This window comes from Nelusetta ayraudi, unplaced genomic scaffold (genome assembly GCF_046127955.1).
Source record: "Nelusetta ayraudi isolate G7.1 ecotype Tasmania unplaced genomic scaffold, CSIRO-AGI_Nayr_v1 ptg000042l, whole genome shotgun sequence".
NCBI lineage: Eukaryota > Metazoa > Chordata > Actinopteri > Tetraodontiformes > Monacanthidae > Nelusetta > Nelusetta ayraudi.
Window position 1 is genome coordinate 13667847 of NW_027466092.1, and position 17773 is coordinate 13685619.

Sequence of the window (17773 nt, forward strand, 5' to 3'; positions counted from 1 at the left end):
TGCTGCTGCTGCTGCTGCTGCTGCACTCTTGTCCTGTGGAGAGACGCCCCCTTCTTGCTGTGCCGGGATGTGCAGGGAGGATTTATTTCGAGCAGAATACACACGGGCAGTTATATTATGCTCCGCATGCACACGCTCTCTCTCTCTCTCTCTCTCTCTCTCTCTCTCTCTCTCTCTCTCCCTCTCCCCTTCGCCCAGCCAATCTGCGCGCAGTGACGCCGCGTTAAAGGCTGGCTCTAGCCGCGGTCTTCTTCTTCATCATCATATTTAACGCACACACCCAGATCCACACATGCCACAAGCGGTGCGATCTGTCTGCCGCTGCCGCTGTCGCCGCCCGGTCCTGCGGGGATGATTTCCGGCTCCTCTCGCCGCCGCTCGTCGCTCTCCTCGGGACTCGACGTGACAGAGTTGCGCGCCGCGGCGCCGCTGATGTGGATGGACGTTCGCGCGTCGGCCAGCCTACTTTTCAGGGACTTTCCATAAGGAAGACAACCTCTTTTTTTTTTTCTTCTTCTTCTTCTACAGCTGCGCTTCTCTCCCTTTCTCCCCCTCCTCAGCCCTGTATCTCCCGGTCTTCTCGGACCGGGGTCCCCATCTGATTCTCCCACTCCGCACAGACTCGGAACCAGCACGCGCTCTGGACCTTCCTGGCTGGACTCGCTCGACTCGAGCCACTCCGTCGCTTTAGCTCATTCCCCGCTCCTGACCGCCTCTGATCTATTTCGTGGCGATTGCGTAAAAATGTGGTTTGCGCAAATGTACGGCTGGTCTTCGCCGACTCGACCTCTGTACCTGGACGCTTGATTTCTGTGTTGTTGCCTTTTCGAGTCCTCGCCAGGCGAGTAAAAAAGAAAGAAAGAAGAAGAAATTATAATCTTATAAATACATGATAAAATAGCAACTCCGATGCCGAGGAGAAACACGCAAGGCTGAACACTGAATCCCTTCCTCAAAACGGCAAGCGAAGATGGCACCTACGTGTTCAATGTATATTTCATCCGGTTGGCGTCCAGTTTAGTCAACATCATCAGCGATGTAGTCAGCCTCTTCATCTGCGTGCTCATCATTTGCAGTAAGTACTCGACTCTGCTCAAGCGGGAGACCATGAAGATGATCCTGCTGCGCAAATTCCGCTTCCTGATCCTCATGGTGTTCCTCATCGCCTGCTCCATGCACATCATGATCGACCTGCTGCCCAAGCTGGAGAGGCACCCCGACGGCGGCGGAGGCGGCTGCTCCTGCTCCCACACGCCGAGCGAGGAGCCCCAGAGCTGGGCCAAGCACACGCTGCGGATCCTGCAGGACTTCAGCAACGAGCCCAGCTCCAACGTGTCTTCACACTCGCTGGAGAGGCTCCAGGGCGGCAGAGACAAGACGCAGGGGGCCCGGAGGACGGACGGGCACCAGGGGCAGAACCAGAACCAGCAGAAGCTGCAGCAGCAGAACCAGCAGCAGCAGCAGCAGCAGCAGCAGCAGCGCGGCGACAGGAAGCGGCAGTTCATCCATGAAGGCTCCGTGGGCAAGAACGGGCCGGTCAGGGGTTCAAGGTTAGCGGCTCTGTACGAGCACCCGCTGTACAAGAGAGCCGTGCCGCCGCTGACGGACGAAGACACGCTGTTCAACGTCAACACTGACATCAGGTTCGACCCCAAAGCTGCGGAAGACCAAGCATGGTAAATTATCTGATGGTCATTTTAGAATCTTTCATCTGTTCCCAAAAAACCAGTAAAATGTCTCATCACATTACATGAATGTGTTCATTTCGTTTTTATTTTTTTATGTTATTCAATATGATGTTATTCAGCGACAATATTCATATTTTTTTGTAGATCTTCATAGTTAGCCCGCTGTTTACAGCCTCCCTCAATAAACATTCTGCTGTTAGGTTTCCATCAAAAGCAACAACTTTGTTGGACCTTCCACAAAAACAAGGTCACAGCGAGTCAGTTTGACAGAGAACACCTCAGAGAACAGTATTATCAGTGAGGTGTCAGCACCCCTTGTGACATCACTGAGGGCAGATTTCCAGATCTGTGAGTTTTCACACACATTTGATGAAACGTGGGGCCGTCAACAGGAGAAAAGGACGGACTTTTGCCAATACGCTCATTAGCAGGGCGGAAGCACATGCTACTGCCAGAACACAGTTCTCATGATATGTGATCTTCAAATGTCATTGGCTACCTGGCAGCATCTTCACCTCAAACCTGTCAGTCTCCATCCCCCGCTGTCTTCACGACGTCCTCTCCGCCTCCCCTCAGGAGCATCGACGGCAATGTGGACGAGTCGGGCCCGACGGGGGAGCTGACAGCCGAGTCCTACCCCAACTGGCTCCGCTTCCACATTGGGATTAATCGCCACGAACTCTACTCCAGGCACAACCCCGTCATCGACGCTCTCCTGAAGGACCTGGTCACCCAGAGGATCACCAGCGTGGGTGAGTCACACAGAGCTGCAAATCACAGGGGGAGGCAGGGGGAGGTGGAGGTGTGGGGGGGGGCGACGGGAGGCCTCCAGTGGCAGAGTCGGGAAGGCGGAGAGTCGGGAGAGTAACGAGCTGGTATCACACAGAGCGTCGAGGGTCCGTCTCTGCACTGGCTGTGATTAACGTCTCTGGCTGCGTGTTGAAGGTGTAAGAGTCCAGGCGAGGGGGAGGAGAGGACGATCCACATTGTTAATGCCACTCACACACACACACACACACACACACACAGACGGGCACAGATCCTCGACTATCAGCAGGTAGAGGACGAGGAAACAATAAATCCTGATAAAAATGTGTTGAAGTTGATAGCGGGACACCAGTGTGTTGGCTTTACAGCAGAGGAGTGACTGTGAGTTTGTCGGAATCGTACGTTGCTAATCTGTGAGGGTAAAGCTGTAAAGGAAATGGGAAATAATAATGATATTAACAGGAAATAGGACAGGCGGCCGATGTCAGCCTGGTACATCAGGGTTTGCTGATGTCTGCCGGCCAATCAGAGAAGTGTTGACGCCCCCGCACAGTGCCACGCAGAGCGGGACCCATTTTCACTCCTGCCACTGGAGTTTCGTGCCCGAGTCCGGCCCACTGTGCTCCGCGACTTATTATATTATAGTAATGTAATTACAGGCTTACGCAAGTCCGCGGTGGCGCGCTGCTTCCATTTGCAATTGGGCTCGTTTTTCGGAAATATAATTCGGCCGTTCTGCGCGAATAGAGGCGGCTTCACGTTACAGCGTCATCGACTTGATTCCTAAACTTGGGCAGTATTTTACAGGCAACATCCTTTTGTTGTTGTTGTTGTTGTTGCTGTTGTTGTTTTTTACACCCACTAGCCTCTCGCCTTTATCCGCCTCATCTGGCTAGTTTACAAAAGCCTTGGCAGCTTTGGCTGCGTCGGTTCGTAGAGCTTCCTTTTTTTTTCAATACACTATTTATTTTCAATATATATATCCTGGCCTGAGCAGCAACCGCCCCTGTGCCTTTGCTCTGTCTAAAATCCATTCTGTAGCTTACTCTCCCCAACACCACTGACTTAAGTGCACAACTGGGCGAAGTGGTGCTGTCGGCCGGAGCCAGAATGTAATTACATCATCAAGCAGCTGCACACAGTGAGAGGGCTGCTGGCTGGTCGTGGGGGGTGGGAGGAGGTGGTGCTGGTGGTGGTGGTGGTGTGGGGGGCGTTGGGCAGGAACCTTGATAAATTTCAGCCCAGAGACACGACCCACGGCGCAGCAGGGCTTCTACCAGTGCGCCTGATTACCTGAAAGAGAGGGGAGTCCAACCTGGAGAGCGAAGCCGGTCTCCACTGCACAACCAACAGCAGCGCAGGTTCATGTTAACCAACAGCGAGTTGTTCTGCCGGTGTTTGTCTCTGCTCAAGCCTCCCCGTGAAGTGCAACAGCAGGATCCAGCGAGAGCTGCACCACATTCACATCAGATTCATTTTTTAAAAAATTCTTTTTCAAATATAATTGACAAGCCTGCAGCAACTCTGGCTCTCTAGGAAAAAAAAGTTTAAAATCTACAAAGGCTTCCCTGCAAGTGCAAGCGGATACCTGACACACTGGGACACCTTTGTAGGTTATTTCCCTGCCTTTTTTTTTTTGGCGGGTTGTCTTTCTTCCTCGCTTGGTCCGGGTTCCGCATTCCAGTAGAGCTAGTCGACGCAAGGTCTGTGCACACTGCGAGCAAAAAAATAAAAAAAATAAATAAAAAAAAGATCGCAGATTCCAGGTTGCTCTGCCAATGACAACACTGTAACAAGCCCACAGCGAAGATTAAATACTTATCTGCCAGTCGGATTAGCCGCCTATAAAACTGGCATCCCTGCACGGCCACTAAAAGAAGAATTTGGTCTTTTCTGTTTCTGTCTCTCTCCTCCAGATGTCGATTTTTGCCTTTTATTTTCTCCCTCCTCCCAGTTTTGTGTCGCTCAGCCTGGGTGGATGGAGAAAAGCGCCCTCAGCGTCTCCAGCGAGCTAAATACACGGTGGCTCGGTAATTACAGAGCCGTAACACAGGCCCCGGGGCAGAGTACCGATAGAGGCCAATAGCAGTCGCTTATTATCTAAACTTAAAGATAGGACTGCTTGGATGTATTATATATTTGACTTGTCTGAGAGGTATTCATCAATGAAGACAAGGCAGGCAAGAGTTGAAAACATGATTAAGGATAATGAGAGTTTGTGACTGCGACGGCTGCTGTGCACAGCTCGCATGTAGGCCAAGGTTAACATTTTCACAACACCAAGTCTGCAGCCCTGCTTCTCAGCTCTCATTGGGGTGTGTCGAAACAGGTTAAATGGCTCATGGGTGCATTTCCTTGTCTGTTTCCTTTATTGTAGCTGCCAGATTACACGGCTTGCGTTGTCGCGGGATGACGTGGGTCAGGGTGAACGACACAGCTGTCCTTCTGTCGCCAGCTGTGGGATTTTTATCGGCTAAAACCCGGAGTGTCGGTCGGGAGCCGATCGTGCAGAGAGAGAACAGTCAACTTTCAGTTGGAATATTCAGGTCGCTGAGCCAGAGCTGCATTGATTCTTTCCTCGGTAGAAGTGCGTGTTTCTGTAATTCCCGTATGTGAAGCATAAATGAGAGCATTGATTGAGTAGGTTGTTTCTTTTCCCAAAAAAAAGCAGAAAGCAAAAAAATAACAAAAGAAAAAAACCTAGCTACAGCTCAGGGCTGATCAATAGAACAACAAAAGTGCACAGGCAGACACACACACTTGCACACACACGTCGAGTGGCTGTTTTGGCTCTTTTGTCGGGGCTGAATATTGTTTGTGTGCTGTTCCCTCGTAGAGCGGCACCGAGTCCTGTCCCCCAAGGTTCTTTCGGCTGTATTGTCATGTACAAAAGCACAGAAACATGAAGGATATGAGGGTGAATGGAAGCGCGGAGATGCCGAGAGGGCGGAGGCGCTGCAGGGGAGACGGAGCATCCGGAGAGGGCCGACAGAGTAAACAGCCTAGCGGCACGCTGTCCTTCAGCGCCCCTCACTCCGCCTCCCTATCAGACAAACCCTGTGACATCAGCAGCACTCACACACACACACACACACACACACACACACACACACACACACACACACACACACACCGAGCAACACAAGTGTGCCCTTCCCTTAGATAACTCTGCAGTGAGTGAATGAATCATCGGCTCTCGTAACCAACTGATTGGCAGATAAGCAGCTTGTAGCGCCGTTGACAACCAGCGTCTGAACCTTCACCAGGACACCAAAGTGTTTGTCACTGGTCAATATGGAGCTTTCTTTTTTAAGCCGTGCAAACTAGCAAACCCCTCACCCTCAGTCAGGTGTGGGAGGGGGGCAAGTCCGGCCCGTCAGGTCAATTACCCCCCCGAGACTCTTGCCCAAACAGTCATTAGTGTTTAGTTGGTCAGTTAGTCATTAGTGTTTACTTGGTCATTAGTTTACACCTGGAACATCTGAGAGAGTCTATTTTTAGAATGGAGTTTTATTACCCACAACTTCATGCGCAATTTGCGCAATTTATGTATTGGTCATAGTGCGCACCTTTCAAAAAAATCTGCTCATACCAATAAAAACACCAACGCTCAAAGTGGTCCAGCAGCTCTTTGTGAATTTCTCTTCTCCTTATTAAGACTTCAGGTTCTGTTCACGTCCCATAATTCTTGTGCAGGCCTCAGGTGCCGGCCGCTCCAGCTGTTTGCCAGATGTTGGTTTTTCTCTGCCAATCTGACGCTGTCTGACGCTTTTTTTTTTTTGTTGTTGTTGTCTGTTTTGCCTCGACAGCGATGAAGTCTGGAGGAACTCAGCTGAAGCTCATCATGACCTTCCAGAACTACGGCCAGGCTCTCTTCAAGCCCATGAAGTAAGTGGCCTCGCCGGCTCCTCTCCGTTCCGCTCCGAAAAAAAAAGGTTTTCCGCGTCAGGCTGAGGCCGCGTCAGACTGAGGCAACAAAACAAAACTGCGGGACGTCTCTTTGTGTTTTACCTGGAGCGACTTCCTCTTGGCGTCGTCCTGCCTACTCATTCTCCTCACGCCGTCAAGTCGCATCTCCTCGCACGCCTCCGCCAGCTGCGTCAATTACTCTCTGCACAACCTCGATATTCTTCTTGAAGGCCGCAGTAATTCTGCCTCGTAAGCCCGCCGCCGCATCCATTAACGACGGTCGGCGGCTGATTCACCTCAGCTGTTCGGCCTGTCTGGTCGTCATGTTAAACTGTTTGGTCAAAACGCGGCTCTCACCCCTGTTTTACACCAGAAGCATCTGCAGAGCGTCAGCAGAGCGTCCGCGTCGACGCAGTGAAACGCGGCCACTAAAGTCAATGAGCAGGTTCACGCCAGGCGCACAGCGGCCGCGTCCCAGAAGCGTCCCAGAAGCAGTAAAACGCGAGCCGCTGGAAAAGAACGCCAGAATTTATTCTTTGACGCTTGCCGCGTCCCTCCTGCGTCAATCGCAGCAGGTGGGATCGTTCCGACAGGAAGTCAATGGTGTAAAAACACGGTGGATCCGGTTGATTTTCATCATAACGCACAATGTGCTGGATTTTGTATTTATATGTGCTGTACTTTACTGTGAAACATCAGCGTGACACATCGGCTTCAACGCTGTTCAGGTCGGCCGTCAAACAAAAACAGATTTCACTTTGAATCTCAAACTATGATGAACAAAATGCATCTATACTTTAAATACCTGCATTTTGCATGATGCCAGCAGTTCGCTTTATTATTATTTTTCTTTTTTACACGCATCGATACTTCGAGACACTGTCCCAACAGTGTCTCGAAGTATCGATGTTTTGTTTCATTGTTGTTTTCTTTAAAAACACGCAAAACTACCCGGGTTGTCGCGCGATCTTGCGATCTTCGCGTGAACCGATCGAGCTGCTGCGTGAGACGCTCTGCTCGTAAAACGCGTCCTTTGTGGGAGGCTGCTGGAGCGTGAGCAGAGCGTCAACGCGGTCGCTCTGCTGACGCTCTGCAGACGCTCTGCTGACGCTTCTGGTGTAAAACAGGGGTCAGCGTACAACTACTGCAGGAGCTTGGCCTAAAGAATGCACTTTTGGATCTAAATCTTCTGATGAGGATGCAACAGGACATTGATTTTGTGCTTTTGCAGTTTCGTACGAACAAGAGTGTGTCAGTGCGTTTGCACTGATGTTGGTTTTGTCATGTTTATATTTTCCACTTCTGCACAACAACTTACAACTTACTTACCTTGAAACAGCCTAAAAATGCACCTCAGTGTTAATTACAATGTTTCTTTTCATTGAAATTGTCAGTTTAACGAGGGCAAACTGTGCTCTTTTTGCAGTTAGAATTCGTGGAGTTTTCAGTTCAGAACTTTTTGAACCATGTTTTTTTTTTAACTCATCTGTGCGCAGACAGATAATTGCCGCAAAACATTCCGAGCCGGGTGCATGTCTAGAGGAATACGTCAGACTTGTTTAGCGCCTTGTTGTCGCTGCAGGGAACGGCCTCTCGCCGACGCCTTGTGCCGACCCCACGGGCAACGTTTTTTTTTAGATATATACATGTATTTTTTTTTCTTTCCGCTTGCCGTGGCTCCTCCTCCTCTGGTGTTCTGTATCAGTGCCAGACATAATTGCAGGGAAAGTTGAAATCCAAGCGCCGAGCCTCTGTTCCTCACCTCGGGTCCTTTGAATCCCATCCCACTGCTGATATGAAAAAGGAGCCCACCGGTGAACTGCAGCGTATCATTAACGACTCACATTAAAAAAAGAAAAAAAAAAAGAAAATGAAAATGGGCAAAAAAAAAGAGTGAAAGCTAAGCTTCCCTTTTTTCTTTTTTAAACCCGAACATGGTGCACCTTGTTATACACTTTGACTTGACTAAAGGAGAAGATAAGTGCACTTGTAACTGCTACGCTGGCAGATACTGCGCAGTATTAAATTAAGCCACATTTCTTTCACTCCCACTGCCATATTTAGACGATAAGGCGTCGCAGGGGAGGGACTCCTAATCCCCCTCAGACGGGATTTTAACGTCACCGAGTCTTTGTTATTCCGTGTGGACTTTCGTTGTTTGTTGCCCTGTTCGCGCGAGTCAGCGTGGAAAGCCGGTGTTCAGCCAGTGTGTGAGAGGTAGAGAGCTTTGCAGCGAGAATCGGAATTACCGCTGCGTTCGCGAGACACTTCGGATTCCGGAAGTAACAGGCCTGAAAATGGGGTTCCGCAGGTTGAGGAAGAAGAGGAAGAGATGAGGGTGAAGCGGGGGATGGGGTGAGAAGCTGGAGTGGCGAGGCCAAGAGCCAGAGGCGGCAGGGAGGCAAGTAGGAGCGACAGGCGAGAGCAAGAGGACGAGGAGTCAGAAACCTCACAGATTATCTTGTTGCACTGCTCGGAATTTTATTTAATTATTTATTTATTTTTTGACCCAGACGGGAGGAATGTGAATGTGAAACGGCGATTTTTCTCAGAAAATTCACAGAGCAATGCGGCGGAATGTAAATCTGCCGTCTGACGGCGGTGTTTGCCGGAGCCGCCTTGATGTTCGATAGCCGTGATGAAGAGCGAAGCGGGAGTTTCAGCTTTTCCACTCCTGCACGGCTCAAGTTGACTTTGAAATATAGGGCACCGGTTCGTTTGTGTGTGTGTGTGTGTGTGTGTATGTGTGTGTGTGTGTGTGTGTGTGTGTGTGAGAGAGAATTTTGCAAAAAATCAAGCTGTCAGTGTCGTCATCTCCTGGTTCCTGAGATTCCGCCCTGTTGTTTCCACAGCGTTTTAGAAGCCTCACCTGCTGCTTCTCCCAGCACCTCCACCTTCCTGGTACTGAGAACTTAATAGTGTGGCCAGTGAGTGAGGAAACATAGGACGTAGACGTCAACATATGACAGCATAGACTACTCTAAGGTTGGAGGTGACGTGCGATCAGAGACCCCAGTGGTTATTTACGTTCCTGTTGCCTTTCCGTGGTGTCCAACCAGTTTGACCTCTGACCTCTGACATCACAAGGTCGTAGCTTTACGTTAGTTTTTCAGCAAACCCGCCTTCACCCTTTTGTACTGAGCCCATATTGGAGATGCAGGTGATATTTGGTGGTGGTACATCAAGTCGGAAGTCCCGCCCACTGCCGTCAGGGGATTCCTCCCGTCCAATCAGAACGCTTGCTGGACTAGAACAAACCGTTCCGGGACATCTCATCCTCGTCCTCCCCCTTTGTTCAGTGCCAGTGTGTCTCTGCGTGTAAACAGAGTTTTTCAGTTTATACAACTTGTTTTGAAGGCCGGGTGCAATCCCCGCCCACTATGACGTCACACGGATGATGATTCAGCCCACGGAGCCGCAGTCTGCGGTGCACTTTTCCAGACGTGGGATAAACCTGCTCTTAACTAGTCTAATCTAACCCCAGACTTATTTTGCAACTTTTGCTTAGACTGCAGGTCCCGCCGGATAAAGTGGGCTTTGGTGGAACGCAACAACACCATAGTTACATGCGTTGCCCAACCCTAATAAAGCTGCGGTTGGTGACCACACCCAATTATCCTCTTCGTCACCTGGGGACTTCTGTTGAGCCTGGACTAAATTCACTCCTGCTTGTTTTGTGGCTTTTGCACAATTTATGCTTTTGTCTCCATTTAAAACATAAACACTTTTTGCGCAAACTGGAACCAGCTGCCAAACGCGACGGAGAAAAACAGGTATTGCACAAAAAAACTCCACTCTTTTCACCCCTTTGTTGGCGAGAAATGCGGCTGTATTCCACATCATCGCCGATCATTTCAGTGAGGGAAAGAATCCATTGCAATGCCAATACAGCAGAAACCGATGTTGACTTTACTCTCAAATGTATTAAATGGCATAAAAAATATAGCGTGTCTCCACACTGTTTGCGTGGCATCTCCTAAGTGTCCTGAAGACTCCGCAGTTCAACTCAACTCTAACTGTATATAACTGACGTCATCGCCTTGTTTTTAGCCAGAATGTCTCTGCTGTAGCCCCACTGGTTGAGAACAAACTCAGCATATTCACCTGAAACACATGGACGCTGCTCCAGCGAGGTGGCTGTAGTGGAGATTTTGGTTACATTGGAGTGTCTTACAGTTTGATTATCCATCTGCCTGTTTATTTCTTTACATTTACGTACATCAAATGTAAAGAAATGTTTGGGTTGAATGTCTTCCAGTTCTGTCTCCAGAAATCCAAGAGTGTCTTTCTTTCAGAAGTGGAGGCTCTTTTAATAAGAGTGTAGTGAAACCATAATATTACCATAGAATTAAAAGACCTTTAAAAAAACAAAACTATGATGGTCTTCTTCCATACATTTACGTCAGCAGTTGGAGATCTTATCGCTCGCAGATACAGGAAGTGTTGTCTCATGGGCGTCAGGTGGAGAGTCGACAGTGAAAGAGGAGGAGAAAGGCTGGGCTTGAAAGGGAGCCGTCTCTCTGGGAGGATTTCTCAGCTGATGGAACATTTGGCACCTGCACAAATGCATTTTAGTGTTTTTTAGCAACAGGATTATGCATGACTGCACGCTAAAAACCCCAAGGACCCCTGGGATATTTGTTGCAGGCACTTAAGCCTGAATGGGACCCGCTGATGTTTTTTGTTTTTTTTTTTCTAACGTCCCAGATGCAGCAGCGTGCACGCGACGCAGGACTTTGTACCGCGGTGTTTAGACCGTGTCTTTCTTTTTTTTTTTTTGGTCATTTCGTGACCTTCCCGTCATCACCTGACCTTTGGGAGATTCACCGGCGCCGTCGTCTTGGACCGGGCCGAGCTCGCCGGGTCATGAGCGGAACGGATGGACAAAAAACGCGGAGAACCGGGAGAGGAGCGCGTGACTGATGTAATGACGCTCCTCCTTTCCTTCTCACTTCCGCTTAATTGTGCCACCTGTCAATCAGGCCGCCGCCGTCTCTGCGGTGCGCATCAGTCCCAGAGCTCCGTGGAAGAGACGTCTCCTCCTTTTTCTCCCCGCCGACGAGCGATCTATATCTGCGCCGAGTCCGATCCCTGAGTCACTTTTGATTGACGCATCGGAGGAGACGGGGAGACGGAAGCCACATAATGTCACCGCCGCCGGTGCCAGGAACATATTGACGGCGGCCCCAAACTGCCCTCCAGGTTGGTGGGGGAAGGGAGGAGGGGAAGGTTGTCCGATATAATATAAATTGAGACATTTAGCGGAGGAGCAGCTGCAGCCGTGGGAGGGAACACGGACGCAGCGAGCCGACGTCTTTGTTTTAGCCGCTTTTGTTTGTTTCCTGCACATCGGCTCTGTCGGGACGTGGGCTTTATTATTGTTCGCAGTAAACACGAGGTCCTCGGCGCCTCTCTCTGACTTTGAGTCGGGGTAACAAAAGGACAGACGAGCCTCAGGACAAGTGGTTGAGGCCGCCGCGGATGACCTGAGGAAGCCACGTGCACAGCGCCTGGCCACCCCCCCCGCCCCAATTCCCCCCCAACTCCCAGCCCACCATGTCCAGGTAGCAATAAAACTTAATGTGCTCGCAGCCATTACATGGTTTTTAATTTGAGTGTGTTTTGTCTGCGTGTCGGAACTCTGCGCTGTGTGCAGGCTCACATGCCTGGAACATAATGAAAATGAATCCTTGTGTCTCCCAGCTATCACATTAAGATTCTTCATCATCACAGTGCGGGTCCGTTGGGGGTTGCATACGCTCCGCAATTTAAATGGTGCATCAGGGGCTGGCGCTGTTGTGATCGCTGGCACGACCCGCAGGCCGACCTCAGGCCTCGTCTCCACTCTGCGACCGCAGCCGGAGGAAACATCCATCCATCCATCCATCCGTCCATCCATCCATCCGTCCATCCATCCATCCATCCATCCATCCATCTATCCGTCCATCTATCCGTCCATCCATCCATCTATCCGTCCATCCATCCATCCATCCATCCATCCATCCATCTATCCGTCCATCCATCCATCCGTCCATCTATCCGTCCATCCATCCATCCATCCATCCATCCATCCGTCCATCCATCCGTCCATCCATCCATCCATCCATCCATCCATCCGTCCATCCATCCATCCATCCATCCATCCATCCATCTATCCGTCCATCCATCCATCCATCCATCTATCCGTCCATCCATCCATCCATCCATCCATCCATCCATCCATCTATCCGTCCATCCATCCATCCATCCATCTATCCGTCCATCCATCCATCCATCCATCCATCCATCCATCCATCCATCCATCCATCCATTTTCAGTTGCTGCTTCTTCCTTAACTCAGGGTCTCAGGGGTCTGCTGGAACATGCAAAGGTCCCAGGCCTGGAATCGAACCCACAACCTTCTTGTTGTGAGGCGACAGTGGAGGAAACAGTGGCCTGATAATGAATCCAGTCTAGTTTGGCTCCTCGCGCTGCAGGATGCCGGCTGTTGCTCTGGAATAACCATCGGGCGATGCTGTGAGGGACAGTTTTGTCCGGGCACTCGGGTGAAACAGAACACAAACGCCTCGTGAAACATCCCGAGCGCTGCAAATAAAATGTACAGTGTGGCTGTTTTTTTGTTTTGTTTTGTTTTTTGTTTTTCCCAGGGTGCAGCAGAACAGCGTGCGATGGAACGGGGCCTTCGGGGTCCTCGCTGATTTGCCTGACGCTCTCGCAGCGCAGACTGTGAACGCGCTCTGCTGCTCTGTGCGATGGCACTGTGTGCGTCCACGACCTGCCAGAGTGACTCTGCCAGCACTTCCTGACAGTGACGCGTGTTTCCGTTCCAACACTGAACTCGCTAAGAGAGAGAAAAGCCCGACTTTTATCCATGTCGGGGCTTTGCCAAGTGTGTTGTTCTGGAAAAGAGCCCCTTGTGACATCATAAAGGGCACACATAACCCTTCCCTGGATTGGGACAGCCAACACTGCATCAGCTTCAGCAGGAAGCTGAAATGGAGTCATTTATTTTGCAGGAGGCTGTAAACGGAGGGCTAAGACGGCTATTTCCAGGGGATTTTTTGACTCCCTTTTGAAATCCAGACTTTTTTGGGAGGGGCTTAAATTATGCAGCGCTACTTGTCTTGGGTCCGGGATGAGAAATAAATGGCTAAAAATACTCAGAGTGTGGAAAATTTATGGAAATGCGGGAAAGAAGAAACATCCACTCTGCTCGGCTGATCTGTACACTTTGTGCTAATGGCTCGATGAATAACACATTGTTGCTAGGTTGGCGTGAAGAAGGAAGTCTCTGCTAGGAGAACAGCACTCGACCAAAAAAGACTTCTTAGCCCAGAATCAGCAGCGGCTAAACATGACAAAATGAAACACTGTGTGTGTGTGTGTGTGTGTGTGTGTGTGTGCGCGCGCACCGAGCCAGGCATTCCAGTGAAGTCACTGGATGATACCCTAAGGATGGCACCACCTGGTGGCCCCTCGGTGGAGGAAACACTGCTGCTGGTGCAGCTGATGTGCGGCTGCTGGGCTGCGACGCTCCACAGTCACACAACACACACAACACACACAACTAGCTGCTGTAATAATCTGCTAACGTGCCGCCGGTGCTCCTGCACCCGCACGGTGGTGGCGGCGGCGGCCGTCTATGATTTATGGAGATGGCGGCGATTATTAAGTCAGCCAAGGTTTTTTTTCCCCCTCTGTAATTTGCTCCAACACACGCTGCCAGTTTTAATAACAGCGGTGGATCAGCGCAATCCTTGATTTTATGACAAGCCAGTTAGATGCTCCACTGTTTTCCCCTCTCCCACCACTGAAAATTTCCGCCTCGTGGTCGGCTGCAGTGATTGAGATCCTGGCACGTGTGTGTGTGTGTGTGTGTGTGTGTGTGTGTGTGTGTGGGTGTGTGTGTGTGTGTGTAAATGAAAAGCTAGTGTCGCCCTTCACGCTTCTTCACGTCGTCGCAGCTCGTTTTTTCTCTCTATCATTGTGCCAACCTGCTTTTGCACGTGAGGGCGACTGTATCATCATCGCAGGGCCCTTCCTACCTTCCCTCCTTCCTTCCCTTCCTCCCTCCCTCTTTCCTTCCCTCCCTCCCTCCTTCCTTCCTTCCTTCCCTTCCATCCCTCCTTCCTTCCTTCCTTCCCTCCCTCCTTCCTTCCTTCCCTTCCATCCCTCCCTCCTTCCTTCCCTTTCTCCCTCCCTCCTTCCTTCCCTCCCTCCCTCCTTCCTTCCTTCCTTCCCTTCCATCCCTCCTTCCTTCCTTCCTTCCCTCCCTCATTCCTTCCTTCCTTCCCTCCATCCCTCCTTCTTTCCTTCCTTCCCTCCCTCATTCCTTCCTTCCTTCCTTCCCTTCCATCCCTCCTTCCTTCCTTCCTTCCTTCCCTCCCTCATTCCTTCCTTCCTTCCCTCCATCCCTCCTTCTTTCCTTCCATCCCTCCCTCATTCCTTCCTTCCTTCCCTCCCTCACTCCTTCCTTCCTTCCCTTCCATCCCTCCTTCCTTCCTTCCTTCCTTCCTTCCTTCCCAGCCACAGCAGGAGTGTCTCCGTGATGCTATCGGTGGGGCCGGCCCCCCTTCAGGTGAACGTTATCAGTGCTAATGTGGCGCTGAGGGAAAGATAAACGTCGCGCTGCAGCCAGCGGCAAAGACGAGCCAGCGTTCAATCTGCACATCAAAGGCTTTGCTCAAATTCCTCCGACGTCGGCGTGCGTGAGCCGCGCCCCTTGTGGACGCTCACCCCAGCGTTCCGAGCTCCTCTCGTCACTCACTCATTGTTTCTTGGAAAAAAGAATGATGAATAATAATTAAAAACAAGCAGGGGAAGAGGGGAAGAGGCTCAGTTTAACATTCCGGGTGAAAGTGCCTCCGCTGGGAGTTTCGGCAGTGACGGCGTCCGTCACGGTGTCTCTCGGCCTTGAAGGAGGCGTCAGTCAGCGGTGGAGCTGGGCTCTCTGTCTGGCCGCTGCACCTCCAGAGCTGATTTGACAGTCATGGCAGACGCTCCTCCAGCGCCGCAGCACTTAGTGGGCAGCGGAATGCTGCGAGCAGAGGCACGGCTGGAGCTTCGTGATGAGGAAAAAGGAGCCTTTTAATGTGCGTGACTCCTGGAGCGCCGGCTGGTCGGCCCGCTGGCTGGACGTCCCCCCGTTCGAAGTGGCGTTTGTGTGTTTTTAGCTTTCAAATGTAACATTCACCAGGTTATAAAAAGAAACCCGATGCTTGTTTGCTCTTTGGCAGCTTTCACAGTGCGATGGCGCTAAAAGCTGCAGCCCTGCGAGGCCGTTCCGGGCCAAATCGGCTGCATTTCGTATACAGCGTATCTTAATTTTTCATCTTCTCCTTCATCTGGTTTATTTAGTCTCCGGGCTGCGTGATCGCACCAGAGCCAGAGCCCATAAACAAAAGTCAGGCTGACTCACACGGAGCTTGTTGACTGGACAGAGTTTTTGGAAAAGCTGTCATGTCCTGAAGTTCTGGCCGCGTTTCAAAGGCTTCCACTCGAGCCAACAAGTCGTTTTACTTTCCGCGCGGTGCCGAGCGAACGTCGCTCCCCCGATGCTCCTCGCAAACTCCCCCTTTTTCCAACAAAGCGTGTTTTTTTTTTTCTTCCTTTGGTTGGCGTCCCTGCGATTTGGCTCGAGCACGTCCACTCGCTATCCAGAGAGCTGCGCAGCTTCACATTTTTCTTGGAGCGAGCGTCTCCACCTGTCTCTCGCTGGTTATTTGAGACGGAACGTTCCGGCCAAGAGAAACTTGTCAGCGCTCCGACATTGGGATGAAGCCGCTCCAGAATGTGTTGTCGGCTGGAAACGCAATTAGTCCCATAAATGAAGTGAGAGGGAGTCGTGCTTTGATTCAGATGGAGATGTTACGAAACAAGGGGGGGTAGGAATATAGCCAGAGATCAGGGTTGATTTTTTTTTTCTTTCTTCTCATTTTTGCACCTCTTTGGTGTGAGTGCCTGAAGAGCCTCCAGTGAAACAGCCTCCATCTGATCTGCTGCCACGGGGAGAGACAGCTGCAGGTTTTTCTCTTTTTTTACTGGAGTTTGAAGATTTTTTATGGCGTAACAAAGCTTTATTACGAAGTCTCTCTCGCTCTCTCGCTCTCTCTCTCTCCCCCTCTCTCTCTCCTATCTGCGATGTTCCTTCCGTGCTTTCCGGCCCTCACCTCTGCTCGTCATTAAAAGCTTTCCACCTCTGTCCCGCCGGCGGTAAGTGATCCCTTTTATAAGCCGTGGTTAGTGTCAGGGAAAACACCTCGGGGGGGATCATTAGACTGCCGTAATGAAGCAGCAGGACAAACAGTGCGCTGGCTCCTCGCTCCCTGTCGGCCCTGATTGTCAGGGATAAATTACCGACCTGCGAGGGTCTTTTCTTTTTGTCGTTTTTCTTTTCGTTTTTACATTTATCTCACTTCCCTACGGAAGCGTATTTCTGCCAGACTAAAAAAAAAAGGGGGGGGCTCGGTATCACGTAATTGGGTTAAAGTTTCACGTCTTTACGTGGAACTATGACGCTATTTTGTGAAAGTTATTTCGTGAAAGTTTCACTTTTTCGCGTGATGGTATTCACCTTATTTCATAACGTATCGAAACTAATAATGTGAAATAACGTGATCGTTTCATGTCAAATGGGAGGGTGGGGTTGTCTGGGAATGGCAGCTGTCCACTCTCTGGTACCGACCCGAATGAAACATCTGTGTGCTTCGCTGGCCCGGTGCCTCCTCCCCTCCCTGTGAGCTCCGGAGCTTGAGGGGGAGGAGGAGGAAGTTGAGGAGGATGAAGAGGAAGGGGGAGGTCGCCTCAGTCAAAACAAAGTGATGCAACCTGCCTGATCGGTGGACAGATAATAAAAAATAAATTAAAAAAAAAGCCCCCATAACATCCAAGTTGCAGCATGAACGGCTGCCTCACATTGAAAACAAGCGCTGGTGGAAGGTTGCTGCTCCTCTCTCTCTCTCTCTCTCTCTCTCTCTCTCCCTCAGTCAAATTTCAAGCAGGCTTGTTTGCAGCCGAGGATAATTTGCAACGGCGGCGCCATGGTGTAATTTGTCTCGTTCGATAATGTCTTCTTCTTACCCCCATGTTTTAATATTAACTGCGTTTTCATCTTCACTGACTCAACAATCAGACGTCGTTACAGTTTATAGGTGATCCGTCTGCACGAGACGCAACGGAACAGCTGCAGGAAACGTCCTCACCGCTCGGCATCGTCTTCTCAGCAGGAAGAGAGAAAATAGAGACAGAGAATATGAGTCCATGTTATTTCTCACCTTGAATCTCATCCAATACTCTCCAATCTCGTTGCACACTGCTCAATGATAAGAAAGGCTTTTCAATTCCATTCCGTTCTATTCTTTTCATCTCGTTCTTCTCTGTACCACAATCAATTTCAGAAATTTCAGAAA

General features: G+C 50.5%; 1 protein-coding gene across 1 annotated transcript in view; it reads left to right on the forward strand.

Annotated features, from left to right (window-relative positions):
- The first annotated feature begins 208 nt into the window (after positions 1-208).
- fam20cb (FAM20C golgi associated secretory pathway kinase b) overlaps positions 209-17773 on the forward strand; it is a 52252-nt gene continuing 34687 nt past the window's right edge. Inside the window, exons 1-3 of the mRNA XM_076034669.1 lie at positions 209-1676; positions 2265-2440; positions 6266-6344. Coding sequence (XP_075890784.1) covers positions 1108-1676; positions 2265-2440; positions 6266-6344 — 824 coding nt within the window. The 5' untranslated portion in view covers positions 209-1107. The remainder of the gene's footprint in view (positions 1677-2264; positions 2441-6265; positions 6345-17773) is intronic.